Source organism: Mastigoproctus giganteus, chromosome 4 (genome assembly GCF_048544385.1).
Source record: "Mastigoproctus giganteus isolate SK-2022 chromosome 4, ASM4854438v1, whole genome shotgun sequence".
In the NCBI taxonomy this organism is placed as follows: domain Eukaryota; kingdom Metazoa; phylum Arthropoda; class Arachnida; order Uropygi; family Thelyphonidae; genus Mastigoproctus; species Mastigoproctus giganteus.
In genome coordinates, this window is record NC_143578.1 from 198,863,945 (window position 1) to 198,882,519 (window position 18,575).

An 18,575-nucleotide genomic window follows, 5' to 3' on the forward strand; every position below is an offset into this window, starting at 1 on the left:
CAGTATGGACGTATGCACAAGTACCACCTTTGAGGCAAAAGGACTCATACAGTGAATAATTTGGGCAACCAAGATGAGCAGTTGTTGAATCAACTGATAACTGAGATTCTGTCAGAAAAAAATACATGGGGTTTGGCAGACTGTAAGTGGAAATGGATATCACTGAGATTAGAATATTTGTGAAATGAACTAGGAAGTGTTTGGGAAGTTTAGATCTTTTCGCAGATAAGTTTGCAATATCAGTTTGGCAATTCATTGGTGTATTCAATAATAATAAAAAAGTGGGGGGCAGGGTGGACATGCTGTATGAAGTAATAAAATTTTTGGATATGGTGTAGATATGGTAAGAACATACCCTGATCCTTGACATCACGCCTCGAAAACTGCGTTTTTCCAGTTGCGTTTCTGCTAGCGGAATCTGTTATAAACTGGTAGCAAACTCGATCTAATTGCATTTGCAATAATACCGATAGCTGCAATTGTATGGGTTTTTACGTTATTATGGTGAAATGTGTATCCGCTTCACTGATAAAAAAATATATTAATACATTTTCAGAATCTTCTCTTCATTGCTATCATGTTGCATTCAGTTGGAGTGATTCTGCGTTCGACTGCCATTTCTTGTAAACACAAAGGTGAATCATGCATAAGCAAATTCGGTTAGTGTTATATACAATATCGTTTCCTTATTTATAAATCATGTATGATTGAATTCAGTAGTGTAAATATGTGTTATACGAGGACTGACTGTACTGTATTTTTAGTAGAGAACCTAGGTGGCAGTGATTAGTGTATTGATGTGAGATTTACTTAAAGATATAAAGTCAATGGAAAGGTGATGACTACAGTGGTCTCAGATAGTTTGAAAAATCTATTCAATAGAACCAACTGATGATGTTATCAACAGAAAATTCAAAATGGAAAGCATTCAGGGAAGTAATAGTAGATGTTGTTACACTGAAGTAAAACAGAGTAATTAAGACTTTTTACCAACTAAGAGATACTGTTCGAGTCTTAGATCTAAACAGAAATTAGATGAACTAATGTGACTAGTGGCAGAGAAGAAAAATGCATGGGATGCTTATAAATTATCAGGAGATACAGAAACCTACAGTAGGTTAAACTAGTCTGCAATCAAGTCACAAATTGGGTTAGGCAAGCAAAGGAAGATTATGAGAAATTATATTTTGGAAAAGAATGCAAAGGCTTCTTTCCTTATGCAAACACTAGAGGGAAACAGATGAATCACACTGGTCTTCTAGATATGAATGGTGATCCTCCTCCTCAGGTTGCTGACAAACTGGATAGATATTTTGCATTTATATTCACACAAGTTTTTTAGGGATGGAGATGCCAGAAGTATATAAAATTACAGGGACTTTGTAGGAAACTGAAAGAAATTATACAAGCTAAATGTACATAAAGGCATTCTGGTAGATGGGATCTATCTAATTACATTACGAGAGGCAACAAAAGTGGTCAGAAAAACCTTTAGCCATAATTAGTACATCCTTGAGAGTCAAGTAACATCCTATGGACTAGAGAAGTACAAATGTATCTCCAATTCACAAAGTAAGATCAAAGGGTAAAGTGAGTATGTAAAACCTGTATGCTTGACATCTGTGCCAGGTAAAATAATGGAGTCATTACTTAAAGAAGTAATACAGGACCATGTGAGACAGTGATGCAGTAAGATAGTTAGACAGGTCCGGATGATATTCAGGTGACACTCAAGTCAAGTGGATCGAGTTTCAGCAAAGTCCGATTGGTCCTGTGTCTGGCCCACGGAAGTGGCGACGAACATCAGCCACAAGTGCAGAATACCCTACCTCCTCGTGATGTGGGCTGGGCAGGCAAGTCCTGGCTAAAGTGGTGCACACTATCCCTCCCTGATGGGGCTCCCAACCCTCCCAGGGCTCTGAATCTCTTGGGCCCAGTAATAAATAAGAATGTGTGAGTTCCAACATCATAAGTGCTAGAGAAGAATCTGCCACTGCAGGGGTTAACGAGCCCCCAGTATCTTCAATTACTGCTGCTGCCTTCGAGTGTCCATCTGCCATCGTTATTTTACTACCAAATCTGGTCGGGGTCTCAACTTGAAGAGAGCCCATTCAAATGAAGCAAATGCCCAAATTGTAACCTCAAGGGTAAAGGCCAGATGCTTGCCCATGCTGAACTCCATTTCGGGTGGAGGGTGTGAAGAATTTGAATCAACGCTTGCAACGTCTGTTTCCATCAAGGACACTGGATATGATTAAAGGTAGGCGGAAGCTTATATCTTATTCCAAAATCTTAGACAATCTGATATCCCAAGGAGATCCTTGTCTATGGGAAACCCTACCCAACCTACTGAGTGTACCTCTGATGGGGCCCTGGTTCACATCGGGGATGATTCTGAGGAGGTGGTTGATTCCACCAGAGGTGAGCAATCCCCTCAAGTGGCACCAGTCCAAGCTCCACCCTCTGGTGGAGTAGTCCATGGTCTGTTTGATAGGTCATTATACAAGGATTAGGGTCTGAGGAAACTTGGGAAAGTATTCCATCCACAATATGACCATCAAAAAGTTAAACACTTTCTGGCTGAAGCTCTAGATTACATATTGGATGTTGATGTACTGAATAATTATAATTAAATCTAGAATTGTTGGGATATTGCCTCCTCAAACTCAACCTATTGTTAAAACTCCAGTTGATCCTTCCAACTTAAGTCATCCGAGGAAAAGTGAGTATACAAAAACTCAAGTCTTCACCACAAAAATTGAAAATGATGTGCCCGTAATATTCTGGATCCAGTGAACACATCTGAAGAAGTGGCTGAATCTTCAGTGTTTCTCAAATCTTGGAAAGACATCTTTTGTAGGGATAATTTAGGAGAAGACATATTCCAGCAGGCTATGATGAAGATCCAGTGATAAGGGAAAATCTTGATAAACCTATTACTAATGCTGAATTAAGATCTGCTTTTCTAGCACTATCAGCTAGTCCTGATCCTGATGGAGTGACTCTGACACAATTAAGATCCATTCTAGAAAAACTTTTGAGTGACCTTATGCACATGTTTTTATGGGTCGATTTTAATCCCCAGTGTTTGTATGATGCATCTACTATATTTATTCCAAAGAAGGTCGATTCAAAATTACCATCTGAATTCAGACCAATAACTGTGTCTTGTTATATTGAGAACGTATCACAAGATCCTTGCAAGCAGACTTTCATCTATGATGAAATTGAAAAACAGACAGAAAACCTTTCTTCCAATTGATGGAGCTGCCAAAAATGATTATTTTACAGAAGTAATGCAAGACCATGTGAGACAGTGGTACAGTGAGATAGTTAGATGGGTCCGGATGATATTTGGGTGACACTCAAGTAAAGTGGACCAAATTTCGGCAAAGTCAAGTCGATCTGTGACACCCAAATTGTCTGTTTGCACCTTCACAATGGTTGCACTTTTAGTACCCCTGTGTATAACCCCCATGTACGAACCAATTTAAGCAGGGTTTGTGGTGTGGCACCACACCACACAGAAGAATGTTGTCCCTCTAGGTGGCAGATGACTCTCATCAACCAGTACAATACCATGACTTTGCTTATCGGAGGCTTGAGTCTCCAGAGCAAACCTTTCCATCATGCATCATCCTTTGCATCATTTCAAGGGTACAACTTTAAAACAGTGTTTGCACATCGGCCGTTAAATAGTCCACCAGACCAAACATACTGATAACTCTCTAAAAGGCTTCCAAGATCAGCTAGTTATAATCTCTGCCAGATATTGACTGGAGGAAGTCCAAGTGTGTATGTGGGGGGCATTGTCGGGGTCTCGTTACATCAAGGAGCTGGGTATATTCTTACCATGTGTACACTGGATTCAAAATTTTCATAACTTCATACAGCATGTCCTCACTGCCTTTCCTTACTTCTGAATACATCATGAATTGTCAAACTAATAGAACATACTTATCTGTGAAAAGATCTAAACCTCCTAATCACTTCCTCGTTCATTTCACAAATATTTGTGGTCTCAGATGTAATGTCCATTTACACTGACAGTTTGGCAAACCCCATGGACCTTTTCTGACAGAATCCCAGTTATTGGTTGAATCAACTGCTGCTCATTGTAGTTGTCTGAATTATTTAATTTATGATTCCTTTTGCTTCAAAGGTGATACTTGTGCATGTCCATTCTGATATTCCCTGTCAGAGATTTAATTTAGAATCTCCTTTTTTGATCTTCTCTGACTTAAAATCTCTCTACCACATTCTATCAAATTCATCTGTTACCTCTATCATTCTCCCAACTCCACTATTCACTTGTCACTCTTTGAAACTTAACTTTCTCCAGTCCAACTTTCCTAACAGTGAGGTAATTTTCCTTGGTGTTTTTCCTTCAAAACTCTAGCTGGCTTCCGTTTTCTAGTCACATGGGCCCAGCTGGTCGAGATGCTGAGGTTTTTGCAATTACTAATGACCTTGCACATATTGTTCATTTACCTACCAGAATACCAGACAATCCCAACCACACAGCCAATACACTTGATCTTTCTCACAAACAACCCTTCTAAGTACATGTTTGAGGTAAGTAGTCCTCTAAGCAACCCAGATCACGACTTATTGATGGCCTCTTCTGCAAGGGATGATCTGCAAGATTTGTTTTCTTCTTTTCGTTGGTCTAATTACTGTTTCAAATCTTCTGATATCAACGTTTGCTCAGCTTGTGTAAGTGAAATTATTCTTGTAGGGATGGAATCCTTTATTTGACATTTAATCCTTTATTTCATAATCCAGTGTGTACCCCTTTAAATCTCATCCTTCACCTAAACCTTGGTTTTCCAATAAATGTTAAGGTTGTTCAGAGAAGAATGTTACATGTCATAATTGGCTTCTTTCCAAATTTCCTGATTCATTTTCTGCCTACACCAAAGCTCGCAACAACGAAGGAGCTGGATAAAAAAAATACTAATAATTTTGACATCGTATACTTAGATTTCAGCAAATCTTCTGACACTGTTCCACATAAAAGCTTACTGTACAAATTGCAGCAGTGTGACATTAAAGGCAACTTACTACTACAGATAAAGGGATAGTTGAGTGGTAGAAGACAGTGGTTTTCAACAGGCACTATTCTACTTGAACTAATGTTATTAGCAGAGACCCACAATAATTAGTGCCATGCCCATTGTTTGCAATATTTATTAATGATACTGATGATTTTTTTTTTTTTTTTAAGGAGCATTAGCAACTAAGGCCATATTGCTCCGGGTCATGCGGTGGTCATTTCCTGACCTTTCCGCATCTGGTGGTGACGGGCTTGAACCCCGGTTTAATCAAGAAGCGTGTGCTACGCACTGCTGCTCCTTCCCACCTGGCTACGGAGACGCCTGATACTGATGAAGGCATATCAGACCTAATGTCTAAGTTTGCATATAACACAAAGGTTGGTAAGGTGTAAATGACAGTAATCAGGATATGCTACTGCAACAAGTCTAGAAATAGTAGGCAAATGGGTTGAGAACTGGCAACTGAAGTTTAATATTGACAAATGCAAGTACTCCATATGGGTAGCGGTAATCCCAGAATAATGTACTGTGTAGTTCGACTGAAAGTAGTTGAGAACAAAAAAGACTTGGGAGTAATTGCACAGGCAGACATGAATTTCTCTAAGCAGTGAGTGCAGGCTGCTAGAACAGCTCATGGACTTTTCTCAATGTCATCATCATCAGCCATTTTTAATCCACTGCAGGATGAAGGCCTCTCTAGCAACTTTCCAGTTCCTTCTGTTTTGTGCAATGGCCATCCATTTACTACCCACAAACTCATGAATTTCATCTGTCCATCTCCGTTGTTGTCTTTGAGGTTTCTTCCAGCTCCTCTTGCGTAACATTCTGTTATTTTCTTAGTCAATCTGTCATCATGTCTTTGAGCTATGTGTCCTGCCAAAGACCATTTTAGTTCTTTAGTTTTGATAAGAATGTCCTTTACACGAGTTTGCTGCCTAATCCATGTGTTTCTCTTCTTATCTAACAGTCTTGATTCCCATTATAATTCATTCCATTCTTTGCTGTGTAGTTCTCAGCTTCTCTTCCATTCTTTCAGTGAGTGCCCAAGTTTCACTTCCATAAGTCATGGTGGAGAGTATACAGTGGTTCATTATTTTACGTTTCAGACAAATTGGAATACTGTTCCTCAGTATGTGACTATACTTCCTGAATGCTATCCATCCGAAATTTATTTTTCTCTTGACATCCAGCCATTTATCATTATTACAGCTAATGACATGGATCCACCTTTTCAATTACTGCTCCTTGAATCATTATATCCCTTTCTGTGGCATACTTGTTCATCATTACTTTTGTTTTAGCCATATTCATCTTCAGTCCAAAATCCTTACTAACTCTGCATAACTGTTTAAGATTTTCCTCTAAATCTTTGTGATCCTAGTTTATGACCACAATGTCATCTGAAAATCGTAAATGGTTTAGGTACTCTCCATTCTGCAACCAGTCTAATGTTCTGAAAACTTCCTCAAGGGCAGCAGTAAACAACTTCGGAGATATTGTGTCTGCTTGTCGAACTCCTTTCTCAATTTTAAATTTGTTACTGTCTTTGTCTAATCTAATAAAGGAGGTAGCGTTCTCATATATTTTTTTCAAAATCATAATATATGGGGTATCTATGCCTTGCCTTTCCAGTGCCAGAAATATTGCCTTATGCTGTATGGGGTCAAATGCCTTTTCATAATCCACAAATGTCAGTCATAATAGTGTTTTATATTCATTTGCTTTATCCTTTATCTGCGATATTACGTGAATGTGATCCATAGTCGAAAATCCTCTCCTAAAGCCAGCTTACTCTTTCGGTTGATTCTCATAAAGTATTCTTTCTAATCTGTTAGTAATGACCCTTGTGAACAACTTGTAGATGTGGACATGCTAATTGGTCTATAATTTCCAATTTCTGATTTATCTCCTTTCTTATGCAGCAAAACTATGACTGCATTATTCCACTCCTAAGGCATCACACCTTTTCTAATGCATATTGTGAAGTGTCTTGCCAGTTTTTGTGTCATGTCTCTTCCTCCCAATTTTAACAACTCTACAGTAACTTCATCTTCCCCCAAGGCTTTCTGATTCTTCAAAGCATGTTCTACCTCATCAGGAAGGATATCAGGTATGTCATATGTGTTACTAATTTGCGATCCAAGTTCCCCACTGCTGGCATCATTCCCTTGCTCCTTGTATAATTCTCTGTAGTAGTAGTATTCTACTGTTTATAAGTACACCATCTCTATTCTTCAGTTTCAGTATCATTTGTCTTTCTATATTACTGCTCATGGCTGCTGATTTAAGTCCTTCGTTTTTCCTTAATGCTTATTCTACTTTTCTTGTTTTAAATCGTCTTATGTCCTCTCTGAGTCTCTTTCTAATGGCTTTGCATAACTCAGTATACTCAGTTTTCTCCTTGTCAGTGTTTAGCTTACTCATTTTTTGTCTTCAGTTCATCATGACAAGTGTTTCTTGAATAATTTTTTCTTCTTTGGATTTCTTTTTACCTATAGATTTCTTGGGCTTTATCACTTTGAGAAAGTTGTAATATTCCTCATTATCTTGGTCCTGAGCAGTCTGCAGAAGCTCAAACTTTTTCTTAAGTTCCAGTACATACTGCCTTTTCTCCTCTTCTGTTATCTCAAAGACCTTTGTATAATTTACTCGAGTCAGATTTTTTTCCTTTCTTTTCTTATATCTATATTGAGTGTGCATCTTACCATTCTGTGATCACACTTGTAACATCATTCACGATATATATTCTGTTAGTGAGGATGAAGTTGATTTCATTAGTTGTTAATCCAATTCTTTTTCCAGCTCTAATATCCTGTCTTCACCGATGAGCGATCTTACATTGTAACACGCCAAGTTCAGTTTCCATGCATGGCAGCCTGGTCATACCCAGAGAAAGCCGCTGGGGACTGAGGGCCACTTGTTTCGTCATGAGGTCATGTGCTGGAGGGTTTGGGCTTTTCCTCTTTACGCTGACCAGGTGTCTTGAACAGAACCACTCTACACGTTTGTTGCCATGTAAGTGACGTAACAGGGCTTACCATCGAGGTGTGCATGAGTGGATTTTAGGGAGGCAGGCCAACTGGACTTCTCCTAAATCTTCTGAAATAGAAAGATATTAAATCCATCAGTGTTTTAGACTGAGTGTCTGATAAACGCCTGTTCCGTTCTAAGCCCCTCAACAATATACAGAAATATTTTCAGCAGCAATAAGGAGGTTATTATCTTGCTATATAAGGCAATAGTTAGGCCACATCTTGAGTACTACATACAGATCCAGAAGCTGCATTTTAAGGAGGATGTGGATCTGTTGGAACAGGTGCAAAGAGAGGGAATGAGATTAGTATAGGGAACAAAAGGGCACTTCCCAAGAAAAGCTTCACTTCTACAGACTGCAGAATCTGGAAATTAGGCACCTGCAAGGAGATCCAATTGAAGTGCTTAAGGCTTTGATTGGACTAAGCTAAATGCTGATGGAATCCTTACTCTTGCTCGCACAACTCATTGGGGGGCAAGCAAATTTTAAACAAGGGAGGGTGGTTCAGGATAAATGTCCAAAAATATGCTTTCAGCCAAAAGGTAGTTTGAATAAGGAAGAACCAGTCAAATTATTAGAGGGGTTAGATAGGTTATGTGGGAAGTGTCTTTTTTTTTTTGGCTAATGCCATATTGAGCTTGCTTTCTTGCTTCATTTCCCACTATTAATATTAGATCACAATTGCAACATTGCACCTAATTATAAATTCCTTGCTCAATTCATATCTTTAATATAAAAAGAAAAATAAATAAATAAAATTTTGTATTTGAAATATGGATAATTTAAAATAACTTCAACGTCCATTCAGCTTTGAATTATTCAAACAATAGTTCAAAGCTTAAGATATAAAAAATATAAAAATATTTAGTGGCTATAAAAAAAAAATTCTGAATTAAGATATCGATTATATATTTTCCAATACATGGTAATATATATGTGAGTTGTTTTAACACATTAAAAATTCTTAATAGCATTTAAATAAAGAAAACAATGGCATATGTAGGGATAGGCTTTGGCAATGATTATTTTGTATATCGATAGAGCTATATATGTAATGTAATACTATAGTCCTACTTATTATACAGTTTATTTACTTTGGGTGGCATTTTCACCTGTGTGGGTGCACGCGTGCAATCTACAACAATCTTAGGGTGAAGCTTTGAACTGACATTCCAGATCTCTATCTCCAACGTGGGAACAATTACTTCTGCAGAATAAGAACCATATCCAGAACTTTGCCTCCAAGGTCTTTGCTCACAGAAAGAGAATCAACACCGGAGTAGCGAACCAAACTAGTCCATCATATGCACCTGTGTGAGTGGGAAAATAGTTTGCTTCTCTGCTATCCTGGATGACAAAACATGTTCTTTCAGAGATTTCTGTGTAGTGCTGGGCTGCTCGTGAATTAAGCATAACTGCATCAAAATTAGCTATAATTTCTTCTATGGTTTGTGTATGCAAGGATTGTCACTGCACTGATCCTAAAGGTCACCAGTTCGACTTCTGAATTATCCTGGATGTCAAAATAAGAGTACTTATTGAAGGCTACTTTTTTCTTTTTTCTTTTTTTATTATTAACCAGCAGCACTGTTGTTGGTTTTTTTTTTTGTTTTTTTTTTTTTTTGTCAACACTTTTCTTTCCCCCCACTCTCCCCCTTTCATTTCCTCTGGAATGGGACCCCAGAAGATCCTGGCCCACCTTTTGGCAACGCTAGGGGGATCAGAGTCTCTTTTGAGAATGTACATGCTCTACTGGAACTGACCCACCTTCCCGTGGTGTGGACGAGTATCCAGAATCATCTGTCCAGGTGACTGATGCTTCTGGGTAACCAAGAAGCCAGAACAGAACACACACAGAACACAAACAAACCTACATCAACATATTTCTGGCCCTCTTACAGTTGATTCTGTTCTTCACAGAGACACAAGATGGAGTTCAACAGACGTTCCAGGTGCTGCCCTATACATATACATATGTCATCAAACTAAATTCCAAATTTCACTTATTTTCAATTCACTAGCAGTCTTATAAAAAACTTCTTGCCACAAAGTTAACATTTTTTCGGATGAAGTTTTTTTTTAGTGCAAATGTAGCATAAAATTTCCCTGCATCTTACAGTCAAGGGTATATTACATTCTTTCAACTTTTAAGTTGGCACCAGTGAGAAAAGTACACAGTCTCATGCAAATGGCATATGAATATGAACTGCTTCCATCCATAGCACATCAGTCTGTTTTGTTTGATTTTTGCCAATGTAACAAAAATATTTAGAAATTTAAAAATATAAATGCTAATATTAAGTTATCACTTGTAATTTTTGACTGGTGTGACAATTAGTTTTTTTGAATGAAACAAATGTCGATGCTGCTATTGAACTACAGTATTACAATCAATTAATTAATTAACTAACTCAATACTAACTGATTTAGCTACATTTTTGAATTTTTTTTAATTACTGTATTTAATTAATTTATTTATTTATTTTTATTTTTCTGGATATTCAAGTAAAAAAATGAATTTTAAATCATATCATTATACTTTTTTATTTATTTTGATGAATGCTTAAATATACTTTTTGAAGTCTGAAAAACTGCATTTTGTACATTATGGAACCTTATAAATTCTCTTGCAAATTAATCATTAATTGTTCATTATCCAGCACATCATCTATTATGCTAAGAGTATAGTAAACAAATTTGATGAATTTGAAATACTGGTGAAGTCAACAAATGCAGGCATAGCATGGATATTGGAAACATTCTCTAATTCGGACACTAGTTATGCAGTTTGAATATGGTAAGTACAATGCATACAGGAAGGATGGGCAAGGCAAGATGGGGGGGGTAATGCTCTTGGTTAAGAAGAAGACAGCAGTGCACCCAGCTTACAGGGTTCAGTCACATTATTATGACCACCCCTAATGTAGACATCACACATGCCTAGCGAATCATACAGCGCACATGTCAAGTTCACACACCATAAACATATAAGGCTTGATGTTCAGCATCCATGAACACAGTAACAGCCTCTATCGTGGGCAAAGCATGTGACCTATCAGACCTGGAAAAAGCCACAATCATCAGCTTTTTTGCAAAGTCCACTGTTTCGGAAATGCTGGCATTTCCGAAACAGGGGACTTTGTGAAATGCTCACATGCTGCAATGGTGATAGTGTATCAAGACTGGACAAATGGGACAGTTCTGATGACCCAACATGGCAATTGTTGAGTCCCTGGGCCACTGATCCCAGAGGTGAATGTCGGCTGAAACAGTTGGTCAGGACTGATCAACGCACTACTGTTGCTCAACTGACCATCCAAATGAACCGTGGGTGCCACCAAAAAGGTCTCCAACACGACAGTGCAGCGAACCCTGTTGCGCACTGGGCTCCAGAGAAGACACTTGGTGACAGCACCCATGCTGACAGTCGTTCATCGCAAACAACAGCGTCAGTTTGCGCAGCAATACCGACACTGGACCCTGGCCAAGTGGCCTTCTCAAAAGAGTCACAGTTTCTGCTGCACCGAGTGGATGGACAGTGGTGTATTACGTGTGAAACCTCCGAGAACAGACACTACTGTTGGCAGAAGGCAAGCGTCGGGCGGTGTTAAGGTCTGGGGAATGTTTCATGGCATGGCTTGGGTCCACTGATACCTCTGGAGTGCACCCCGAACGCAAATGGTTACCTATCTATCATCACCAATCAGGTACACCCATACATTTTGACCATGTTCTCTGGGGGTGATGGCATTAACAGCAAGACAATGCACCATGCCATGTTGCATTGTCCATGAGTGGTTTGAGGAGCACAACGAAGACTTCAAGCTACTCCTTTGGCCACAGAATTCCCCGGAACTTAACACAATTGAAAATCTATGGGACCACCTCGATCAACACATCAGATGGATGGATTCTCCACCAAGGAACCTACAGGAACTCCAGGGTGCACTGCAGTCTGCATGGTCACAGATACCCGTAGCAACCTTCTGTGGACTTATCAAGTCCCTCCAACAGCAGTTGGCTGCAGTGCATGCTGCGAAAGGCACATATTCTGGCTACTAGGAAGGTGGCCATAATAATGTGACTGGACCCTGTATATAGGTGGCATAAGCAGTGGTAAAACTAAAATGAGAGTAGGAGTCTGCTACAGGCCAAATGATTGTGATTAGAACAATGAACAACTACTGTAGATTAGTCAGCCAAAGAATGGGAGACTAACTTTTCATATTGACTAGAACCTGCAAGTTGGTCACTTGCACAATTACAGAAATTTCCTGGATTTAATGGATGATTCTTTTCTATAATAACATGTTAGAAAAGCAAAAAAAGAAAGTAAAACTCAATCTGTTTATCAGAAGTGACCCTTCATGATTAAGAATATCCAGATAAAGGAACCACTAGGCAGCAGTGATCATAATATATTGATGTGGGATCTACTGGCCCACTACCTGTCTGTGTCAATTGATAAATTTTTATATTTTTTAAAATATAAAAATTTACATTGATTTTATGATGAAAATCAATCTATAGCAATTGTTAAATTTTAAAGAAAAAACAAAAAATGTGTAGATTTCTTGTTCAGTATAATTTTCTTCATATATTGTCCACAATTCTTTGGAATGACCTGGGCAATTTGTTCAATATTCTACTTCTATCTTGAAGAGAGACATCAGAGCAAAACAATGACATTACATGCTCAGTTTTCATAATTAAATAATAAATTTTTACTAATTATGAATGAAAGTATTCAAAAGGTAACCTAATTGATTTTTGCAATCAAAATATTCTCCATACAACTAAATTCATGTTGGAACTATTTTTTGACAAATCAAGATTATTATAGAAACAATCAACTAAAACACATGGTGGTAATTTTTACAAAATGATTGAACTTGATTGTTACTTACATGGAATATAACTTTCAGTAAGACAGCACAAGCAAATCCGAGGAAAAATACAGCTAAATGTGTACTAGATGATGGCAACAGATTCTGCCGTTTTCTTAACATTCGCTTCAAGTATTTGACTTTGTTTTCACTATAAGGTGGATAACGAGCCCTAGGGGAAAAAAAAAAATTCATAAACTTTTATTTGAATATTATAAATGAGCAGGCACTCATTCACATTGTTCTGTCCACAATATCTAGCCCTAAAATGCTTCTCCTGATATTTATCAAGCAGTTATAGTATATTGTTACAGCTACTACTACTACATCTTAGGACTGCCAGGAAAGAAATAAATATAGTAAAAACCCTTAAATTCAGCAATCCCGGTACTGCCCGCTGCCAAATTTTGAGATAAGCAATTATACTGCCTTATCTATCATAACACAATGTAACACATCAGTATATGCCTTTATTTTTACTATAACATAACACTGTATTTATTTCAAACAGAAAATAAAATGTAATATATACAACAAAGAATACATCAACCAGCAGCTTCCTTGCATTATTTGCCCATTCTAACATTGTAATAATTGCTCTCAATTTTAAAAATTACTTCTCAGAACACATGGTGTTCATATATTGGGATGTCACTGTACCATTCTATCATATTTGAATCTCTCTCTCTCTCTCTCTCTCTCTCTCTCTCTCCCCCCCCAAAAAACCCCTAAGTATAGAGTGACTGAAAAGTAAATAATACAAAAGTTTATTTAGTTAGTACTGAAATAATTTGAAATAATCAAAGCATTATTTCTTGTAAATAATGAAACATATTCTTGATCAAGAATAAAAGAATAAGCATGTTACATAAGTAACATGCTGATGTAATTTATGATACCAACAGGATTAGAAAACCTAGCCTCAAGAGGAAATATAGAGAACAGTTTCTAGAGATTCATTAACAGCTCATCAATATATAATGAACTGCTGGAATGTGAAATCAACTGCATGATATAATGAACTGTTGGAATGTGAAATTATGTGGACCCATGAAATCATGTACACCTTGATTCAAAATGTATGGCAGACCAGAGGATATTCTGCCACACACTAGTGAAACAATTATAATTATAACAAGTTTTGCAGTTTAGTGCCAGTTTGTGGAGCAGTGGCTGAAAAACACTGATATAGGCAGTTTAGTCATAAGTGAACCAATCTACACAATACTATTTCAAGTAACTACATTAACACTTCGATCTCATATATGCTGGCCGAATGTATTGTGTTATCTGAGATAAACCCGTATATATCAATGCACATAAGTAACATGCAGGTGTAATTCATGATGTCATGGACAACACATATGAGATTGAAAAAATGCATTGAAATTAACATTCACATCAAATTGCCGAATATTGCAGGAAAGGAAAGACATTTGTTATGATAAAACTGAGATGTATATGAAAACACTAAAATTTTAATTTGGCTTAAATTTCAATTAAATTTAGATAACACATTGTAATCTTGAATTATAGCCCCTCTCTCTCAAAGGTTTTTTCATTATTTACTTCTAATGAATCTAAAGGTTTAATCAATCCAGATGACTTTAAAAAAAAAAAATCCAACACAATGGCCTATATTTTACATTTTAATTCTGCAGCAGAAATGAGGCTGCATTCTTTGTTTTTATTGATCTTGAAATGGACTGATTTAAACACAAATAGTAAGAAACACAAATTATACATTTCTATCAGAGTGACTAGAGGATATGCGGGTTATAACCTGCCTTTACACAAATGTATATATATCATTAAGAAAACAAAGTACAAAGAAAATGTAGGAATGGATGGAAGCTGGCCAGTCTAATAGAGCAGGGAAAAAAATGGCATGGGAGTTGTGAAAAGACTGAAGCCCATATAGTATGTTTGTTTGTTTGTTTATGGGCTTTACAGCGCAAGGGCAGCAAGGCCATAATGGGCCTTGGTTATGTTAAATACACAGTTTATGTATACGAATGTTCAAGTTCACACTGCACCGTACAGTTATATCCATTTAAGGAATGAAAAAATTTTGGCCACGTGTGGGGTACTGCCAGGAAGTCAGCAATACTGAAAGGAATGATCGTTCTGGAAAAAGAGGTAAGCATAGCTTGTCAATCACTATTGTATTTGGAGCAATCAATGAGTACATGTTAGACGGTGAGCCAAGTGTTGCAGTTTATACACAGTGCTGGATCAGTGCCTGCAAGAAGATAAAGATGTGTATGGCCTATTCGTAGTTGGGCTAATATGACTTCTTCATGCCTGTTTTCACATATACTGGATTTCCAAGGTTGCAGATGTTTCTTTATACGAGTAGTTTGTTCCCAACTTGACTTTGCCAGATGTGTTGACATTTTTCCAGACACCACTTCTTTACAATTGACTTGTAGTCTGTGATCGGTATACTAAACGGTTCATCTACAGGATCTGTAGCAGTTTTCGCAGCTAGATCAGCACATTCATTTCCAGAAATTCCAACATTACAACAGATCCAACAAAGGATGACTTCTTGTTTCTTCCTACTTAGCTTAGTCATGGTATTCCAAATTTGTATGAGTAATGGGTTATCATGATTTTTATTCTGCTGCATAGCTTGGATAGCACTAATGAAGTTTGTATAGATTTGACTATTCAATATATTTGTCGATACGGTGAAATTTAATGCTATGAAGATAGCACAGAGTTCTGCAGCATAGCTGCTGCATTCATTGAGGAGTTTCTTGGCTATAGTAAGGTTCGGAAATACTGCTGCTGCACCAACATGGGCGTCAGTTTTAGATCAGTCGGTGTAGATTGGCATGTACTCTGCATGCTGGGTTCTCAGTGCGGCATGAATTTGCAGTATGTTCTGTTGCGGAAACCATTGTTTTGGGACCATTTTTGGTGTGTTTCCCCAATGTTGTGAGCGAAAGGTCACACAATGGTATGTGATACATCCAAGGTGGAGCTGTACAAGAAGTAATAGGCTGTATCATCCTAAGGTCAATTTGCCCGTCACTGTTTGTTTGGGGATTTTTTTGTTGCACGGGCGTCTATGGCCATAGTGCGCCATACATAGGTTAGTATTTATGCTATTTCACCAGTCACTGAGCAGGGAACACAGGCGTATCCCTGTTGATAGGTTTTTAGATGGATAGGTTCTCCCATCTTGGAGAGAAAAGTCCATTCCGAGTAGGGTTGTCTAGTTGCCCTTTGACTTTTGCTGCGTAGTTTAACAGAAGCATTTGTCTGCGTAAATGTAAAGAGGTTTCAGTTGCTTCAACATATAAGCTCTGTACTGGCAATATACGGAATGCCACTAGAGCAAGCCAAAGAGAACTGTGGTACGGGATCAAGCCAACGTAAGGCAGTTGGTCTAGCAGAGCTGTAGACCACAGCGCCGTAGTCTAGTCGTGACCGTAATAATGCATGAAACAAATGCAATAGCGTGTAACGGTCGGCTCCCCAGGTTGTGCCAGACAGCACTCTTAAGATGTTTAGTTTCTTAAGGAAAGTAATCCGGAACTCTTTTATATGTTCGAGGAAGGCAAGTTTTTGGTCAAGAACTACACCAAGAAAGCAGACACTATGAATCATCAGGATGATTTGATTTTCTAGGTGAAGTTCTGAGTCTGAATGTAGGTTACACTTCCTACAGAAGTGTATCCCAACAGTCTTTTGCGGAGAGAGGCAGAAACCATTACTTTGGGATTAATATGCGAATGGTAGAAACTGTCTTTCTACCATTCGCATATTAGGCGAATGGCAGGAGATACTGAAATCGTCGTCATGAAGGGTAGTGGACACTGTTTGTGGTAAATCCTGTGTTATGGAGTTAATTATTATGTTAAATAGGGTGGCACTTAGTACTGAACCTTGTGGGACCCCTTCTTACTGAATAAAATTGGAAGATAACTGATTGTTGACTCTAACTTCAAATGAGCGATGATGGAGGAAGTTTCTGATGAACTCTGGCGGTGTTCGCATAGCCATAGATCATATAGGTTTTGCATTATATCATTAGCATTAGCAGAGGCACAAGATGCAAGAAAGCAAGCTTATGCAGCATCAGCCACAAAAAAAAAAAAAGATCCGATTTCACCCCTGCATTCGTTCCAAATACCTGTCCAGCTCAGCCTTAAATTTATTTAGGCTATCAACTTCCACAACAAAAGATGGAAGTCTGTTCCATCAATCAACTACCCACTGGCTAAAGGCAAACTTCTGCACATCGATCCTACAATTGTCTTTCCTCAATTTGAATTTATGCCCTCTCGGGTGATTATTCTGAGCACTGAGCATGCTTAAACCATTCAAGGCTTTATACACCTCAATCAGTTCACCTTGCAGGTGCCTAGTCTCCAAAAACTGTAATCTGCAAAACTTAAGCCTTTCTTTGTAAGAGCAACCCTTTGTTCCATTCACTAATCTTGTTTCCCTTCTCTGTAATCATTCCAACAGCTCTACATCCTTCTTAAAATAAGGCCTCCAGACCTGTACACAGTACTCAAGGTGTGGCCTGACCATTGCCTTATACAAGGGGATAATCACCTCATTATCCCTACTAGAAAAATTCCTGTATATCATTGACAAGACACCATGAGCTACTCTTGCAGACCATGTGCACTGCTCAGAAAACTTCATATCTGCCTGCACAATTACCTCCAGGTCCTTTTCATTCTCTACCACTGTCAGTGTAGTACCACAGAGTTGATATGTTACTCTGGAGTTACTGCTTCCCATATGTAGTACAGGAATACCTCGCATAGCGCAGTTCATTCGTGCCAAAAAAATACCGCGCTGATCGAGATATTATTAGTATGTATTTTAATGTAATGTGTTCTGACAATTTGATTATATGGGTTGAGTTGCAAAAATATATAGGTGTTTATTTCCCATAAATTGATGCACACGAAGTTTTTGCAAAAAAAAGAAATTAAAATGATAAAAATGAAAAATACTAGTAAGTACAGCACAAATGATTTTTATTGCAGTATGTATATGCCAAAAGAATATAAATGAAGTATGTACTGTATTTTTATTTTGAAAAATAACTGATCAGCTTAGTTTGCACAGTTTTTTCTTCTTTTTATCTGCATACATCTCTTTATAACATCGAATGTCATTTTGCAACTCCTGCCTTACTTTCATACCTTGTCCGATGTTTGGATCTAGAACTTTCAGCACCATTACATTTCTTCTTTCCATTCATATTTGCGTATAAAGGTGTAACGTGTTTAAAAAATAATCTTTAATAAAAATACACAGTGAAAAATATTTATACCGCTTACGCACAGTGAACGACCTCACAGCTCGGAATCTAGAGTGTTTACTAATGTAAACACTCTAGGGATAGATGGGATGCATATAAAGTATCAAGCAACACAGAAGCCTATGGCAGGCGAAGGCAGATTATCAGAAATCTTTGGAAAAGGATGTGAAGAAAAACAGCAAGGAGTTCTTTACTTATGCAAACTCTAGAACAGCGTTTCCCAACCGGGATCCACATGGACCCCCAGTGGTACACAGAAGCTTTGAGGGGGTCCACAAGAAAAAAATTGTATTTCGGGGGTCCAT

The 18,575-nt window shown here is 37.9% G+C and overlaps 1 protein-coding gene across 1 annotated transcript in view; it reads right to left on the bottom strand.

Moving 5' to 3' along the window:
• The window catches only part of Aldh-III (Aldehyde dehydrogenase type III), a 260,715-nt gene that overhangs the window by 8,014 nt on the left and 234,126 nt on the right, over positions 1 to 18,575 (bottom strand). Inside the window, 1 exon segment of the mRNA XM_090371122.1 lies at positions 12,999 to 13,149. Within this exon segment, the coding sequence (XP_090227248.1) occupies positions 12,999 to 13,149 (151 nt within the window).